General features: G+C 45.1%; 1 protein-coding gene across 1 annotated transcript; it reads left to right on the top strand.

Annotated features, from left to right (window-relative positions):
* Positions 1-1648: 1648 nt before the first annotated feature.
* N7446_014032 (DUF4238 domain-containing protein) lies at positions 1649-3299 on the top strand (the record flags this gene model as incomplete). The annotated part of the gene is made up of 2 exons (XM_058522771.1): positions 1649-1734; positions 1793-3299. The coding sequence occupies 2 exons, from the start codon at positions 1649-1651 to the stop codon at positions 3297-3299; spliced, it is 1593 nt and encodes a 530-aa protein (XP_058364864.1).
* Between the last annotated feature and the right edge of the window lie 2701 nt (positions 3300-6000).

The following is a 6000-nucleotide window of genomic DNA, read 5'->3' as shown; positions in this document are numbered from 1 at the left end:
GGAAATGATGTTACGACTTCTATTATTCAAATTCCATAGGTAAAATGATTTACATACGGTTTCAAAACATGAAATTTCAACCAAAAAATCACTAAATCTTAGGAGTTATGAATGCATTGACCAGAACAAGTGTATATTACAGTATTTTATTTAGATAAGTCATCATTTATATCCGCCAAAACAGGAAAGTCTTGGCGAGTTTATGCAAATCAGGATCGAAACGGATTGATCCTAATCCGCCTTGCGTAGAACCGCGGTGCGGATCCGGATCAAAGAATTCGATCCGGAAATCCGGCGGATCAGGATCAGGATTCAAAAGTTGGATCCGGATCCGCCCCATTTCGAGGTCTAGATGCGCCGTCGTTAGGGCACGATGAGCCGCCGCCCGCTTACTCGAGGGGGATGAGGAGGTAGTTCGCTAGTATTGAGTGGATAGGACGTGAAGTTTGGTTGCTTTCAGCTATTGTCACGACCAACGTTGTCCAATAGGACCCGAACATCTATTCAAGCGGAATGATCAATTTTATAACGTTATCATTTGAGATATTGACGCTCATGGCGGTTTGTTACCAGCTAATGAGATCAAAGGAATCGAAGAGGGATAAGGCAACGAGATGTGGGATGGAAAGCTCGCGAGGGACGATTCTAATGATCTAAACCACTGACGTTCATGAAGGCCGAAAAAACCATGATAGTACCGGTCACTACAGTGATGCAGCAAATGTTTTAACACCCCTCTGAATTTTTAGATTCTGCCGGTCAAAAATTTGGATTTTTCAACACCCTTTAACTTGTTTCTTAATGAAACACTTGGCCTTTGTGTATTGAATTGAATTATATCTTCTATGAAAAACACCTACTGAAACAAGAATGTTTGAAAAGTAAGATATTATAAACTTGCTCTTCGGTTTACAATAGGCGGTCTCAAAAGCGGTCTGTCCAAGGGTGTTAAAACATTTGCTGCGTCACTGTAAATGCTTACAAGGATGAGGAGCCCAACTTCCGTTGGCTGAAGTGTCCGTAGACCAAAGAGGCAGATCTCAGCCAGCCGCCGTTGTATCTGGCAGTCGAGACAATGTCATATCCATTTCCGGACAGTATATATGTACGACTCGAGTTGGTTCTAGCCCCAGAACTAGCCGCCTCATTATCTAGAAGTGCTGTGTATTTATCTGGGCGCTGATAAGACGACTGGTCCCAGACTCCACGACAAAAATAGGCTGCGCCACTCTACATCTTGACATGCAGCAGATTAGCCGCCTGGCTACATGTCACCTCTGGATTCGCCCACGTAAACATCCCCTAAAGACAGAGCTTGTTGATTTGCTGAAAAATATCACAAATCCAGAGCTCTTCCATTGCATGTGGAAACTATTCGCGCTTACCCCGCCCCTAGGTTAATTCTTCCACTGCGAAATGATTTTCACGCACCCCTTAAATCTGACACCACGCTGTGGTCCTGCCTTGAACGTCAGAAAAATCGAGTCCACAACTTACGTGGACATGAAGATTCTGCTTTATCGGGCCTCTACGGACTAAAATTGGACTCCAAAGTGATTCCCCTTTGATCCGCTATCCAATTCCATCAAATTTCTTCTCAGTCAAGTAGCCAATCTACTTGATCACACAACGCTTTCTAGATTTCAATATGCCAGTCTTCACGAAGCAGTACCATCACTTTATCCCCCAATTTATCCTCAAACAATTTGCATATACCGAGTCGCCAACCAAAAGGTTTGACCTCAGATCATTCCGGAAAGCGTGTGAGTTCTACCTGCTGACAAAACTCTAGTTCCGGAAACGGAGATGGCCTTTTGAACCTGTTTGACCTACGAACCGGGCAATTCATCACCGAAGAGGTCAAAAGGTCATGCGGAATGTACAATTTGTATTACATGGAGAATGACCCGGAACATATGAGAATCGAGGATCTTTTCAGCGGCATAGAGAGCCAGACGAGCCAGATATTTATCAAGATCAGAAATGCCGCAAAGGAAAAACTCGACCATGTCAATATCCTCGAGAAGGATATTCACATTTTATTCAAGTTTATGATCCTCTCCCTCCGACGCTCCAAGCAGTACCGAGACGAGATGCAAAATCCTTACCGTGAGAATGACTTTATGTTCCAGCGCCTCTTCGAGGCATCGCGAAAAGAGGGTCGATCTAGCGATCCAGGAGAAGTCTGGCTTGAGCAAATACTCTATCTTTTGAAAGCGACCCACGAGGACCTTTTTGCAGATGCAGAACATCCTGGTGATAGCACTTCTAAAGCTAGTGCGCGGACCTACAAGCACTTTGTCGAGAATTACGCCCTTCAGATCTGGCACGCGGCGGATGGCTACGAGTTCTTTCTCAACGAGAGTCTCTGTGGCTTTGAGGGCGATACCCAATCGTTCCTGGGAGCAGAAATAACCGAACACGGGCCTCAGCTCATGTGGATAACCACAGATGACATGATACACGTCATTCTTCCTATAAGCCCGACACTTGCTGTCGTGTTCTGTGACGAATCAAGATGCTGGGAGTCGCCATTCGCCGATGCTATAATTCGACACGACAAGACCTACCCGCAGAACAGCTTGCTGGCAAAAGCACCGCACAAGGATATTGTCACTGGCGAGGTACCAGCCAAGAGGAAAGGAAGGAAACGATGGCCCGCAACGGTAAACTGGAGAGTCAGTATTGGCAAACTTTTACAACAGCACCATCGAGTCATCGCGTCCTACTCACTCAGTCATGCTCGCTCAATCGTCGTCTTCAACAGTAGAGCGCGATTTGAAAAGGCTCGAAAGGAACTGGAAGTATTTGCCAAGCAAAGAGAAGAAGTTTGGACGAGGCAGGGAATTCGGTACGGTCAAATGAGTGGGCAGCAACCTGCTCATGAAACGACGGAGCTCAGTCCAGAGCGGTCGAACAGGATGGTAGATAACCATATATCTGCCTTGGACGAGGTTCTACATATCATAAGAGTCACTCAGGAAATCCCACCGCGAAGCAAGGAAAACTCTTGCAAGTTCTGGTTCGCTTTCAAGGCTATTATATCACTTGTGGCTGCAAAAGTAGGGTCCCCTGAGACGATGCCCATCATGCACCCTGCTATGCTAGCAGCATTTGAATCCCTTTATCCTCCAAAACAACCAGAACATAAGGATCTTTTTATCTTGGACTTTGCCGGGTTTCTCGACTACGTCATGGGCGAAGCAACATTTGCCCAGCTTTACTTCCGAAATCGAACAAACGATCTCGGAATGGGTAACAAAGGTTTCCTTCCTGACTCCAGAGCTCGAGAAGTATGAGAAATTGCTTGGACTCGTTCTGGGATCTATGGCCCCGAAAGTTGATGGAACAGAGCAGTCCTACCCTCCAGCAGAGGATCTCCACAGGCAACCCTGCTTCAAAGCAATTTTCGGAGCAGCTCAGACATTCGATATATTGAGATGGATGTTCGAAGAGCGACAAGATATTCTAGCAACCTTTGTTCAGCGGTGTGCTGTACCGTTGAAGGATGCACAGCCCAATCTCATTCGCATGCGTGGGAGGAGATGATTCCATCGGTACACTAGGTATTTTCGATCTACTATACTGAGTATTATCGGAGAGGGTGGCACTTTGACTACGAACAGATTTGGCTCCTTACTGGATAGTTATCCGGAGAATCTCTATTTGCTTCCTGGCTTATTTTTTTCCCCTTTTGTGTTTCTCATTCGCTGAATTAACTAGTGACTGATCATATACGTCGGAGATTGTTCTGCCTGGGTCTGCAAGAGGTACCACATGAGCGTTGTCCCGTCTTTTGTCTTTTTGTCTTTTCACCACCTCGCCACGGCTATACCTATCCAAAAAATTGACGGAAGTAAATGAGAAAAAAGAAAGATAAATTAAACGACAAGTCTAATCTTACACAGCTCCCAGGTATTATGTCCCTCCACCAATCTAGCAGGAAGAGTAATCGACCAGGATACTCAAATGAACATCAACAATCACAAAAAAGAGAGCCAAAATCTATCCAAGGCAAAGTGACCAAGCACGGGGTATCACGTGGCAGGTATCGACGACAGACACGACGCTCGGGGGGGGGTCATAGACTTTAGTAGCGCACTGTAGCGCGTGTATGGCAGTTTCTGTAAAATACATCCGCCGTGGTCCGATTATTGTACAGTCAACTCTCGCTTATACCACAGCATACTATCCAAGCCAAATTACGTGGTATAATTGAGTTGTGTTTTGGTGAGAGGATGACATAATATTTGACAAGCTAACTCTAAGCCCTAATACCTATTTAGTCTTCCATCCCATCATCTGATCCAAAGTCACCTGACGTTTCTCATCAATCTGAATCCTGCCAAAGTCGCTGATTAAGCTCTCAATTTGTCTAATATGGTCCGAGGTACCCTTTTCTTTGCTACAAACCCATAGTAGGATATCCTGGAGGCTGTCCAATATAGCAGAATTAGACAGAAGCTCAGGTGGGGGCCCATCAATGTCAATATCCTGAATTTCTGAGGTTGTTGGGGCAATATATATATCTTGCTCATTGGTCTCATCTCGCCCTTCAGTCCCATCTTCTAACATGTCTTCGTCCGAAGGGTTCAAAAACTCGTCAAATGGCACAATATCTTTATCACCAAGCTTATCAATTGCTTGATTATATAGACTTTCAATCTCATCACTCAATCCGGGCTCGGAAAATAGTGCAGACTCAGGTGCGGACTCGGGCGCGGACTCAGGTATAGGTATAGACTTTGGACTAATCAAAGTACTTTGTTTAAAGCAATTGATAATCGTTTGGTCTGATACACTTGTTCTCCAAACTTGCGTTACCCAGGTAACAGTATAATAAATGCTCATTCTTTGTTTTGGGTCTATCCCACGATCAAGAAAAGCAATCATATAGCGCATCCATTTCTTCCGATAATGGTGCTTCAAGTTTTGGATAATACCTTGGTCCAAGGGTTGATAAATTGAAGTTGCGTTTGCTGGCAAAAAAACAACCGTAATCCGGGGTGGTGGTGGCGCTCGCTGGAGTCCAATAACATGTGGTGAAGCATTGTCTAAAAGGAGCAAAGCTTTCTTATCTAAGGGAATACGCCCATAGAAAGATCGCAACCAGTCCTCCATAATGTCATGACGCATCCATGCTGCCTTGTTGTGACGCCAAACACATCCCAGAGCTCGGAAATTAACCCCCCGGAGTGCGCGAGGGGTTTTTGCTGTGCCAATCAACCATAAAGGGACTCGATCGGAACCATCCGCATTTGATGCAACAACAATAGTGATTCGTGTTTTATCAAGCTTTTTGCCAGCAATTTTTCCCTTTGAAAGACCACCATTTGGCATACGTCGCCAAAATAGGCCAGTTTCATCCATATTGTAGATTTCGGACGGTTTGAATTGATTGCAAATCGATTTGGTGCTTTTGATCTGATCATGTACCGAGGATGGGACTGAGGCAGCTTCTCCGTGGAAAGTATGATATTGAAGAGAGTGGCGTTGTTTGAAGCGAGTTAACCAACCCTCAGAGAATTGAGGTTTGGTCCGATCTTTGTATTCCGGTATTTGTCTCCAAAGCTCAGCTGCTTTAGTTTGGATCAAAGGGCCATTTATTGGTATTCCATTGCCAATATGGTTATCTGCCCAGTCATATAGCTTTTGGTCCAATAATGGCCAATGAGAGGATGAAGATCGTTTGTTTGCCCCTGCAGGGCCCGTATCAAGATAATTGTATTTGGATGAAAGGATCCTTGATATGGTTGACCGGTCAATCACTTGTTTGAATTGGTCCTCAAACCACTTAGCACATGCAGTCTGCGTGGGCTTTGGGCTAGTATTAGACCAAAATGCCCGTAGTGCCTGGTTCTGCGCGTCTGATATACCCAATTTGGTACGCTTTGGTCCCATTCTGACGCGCTTGGGTGGGGTCGGGAGGGTAGGAGAGCTTGTAGATTGAGGCATTCTGATTGGTTGATTGCGCTGACTAAGCAGATTTGAGAGGAAGAA

Source organism: Penicillium canescens (genome assembly GCF_028828765.1).
Source record: "Penicillium canescens strain IBT 15451 chromosome Unknown utg000012l_segment0_segment0, whole genome shotgun sequence".
In the NCBI taxonomy this organism is placed as follows: domain Eukaryota; kingdom Fungi; phylum Ascomycota; class Eurotiomycetes; order Eurotiales; family Aspergillaceae; genus Penicillium; species Penicillium canescens.
The sequence above is the reverse complement of the archived record's forward strand: the minus strand, read 5'-3'. Positions and strand labels throughout refer to the sequence as shown.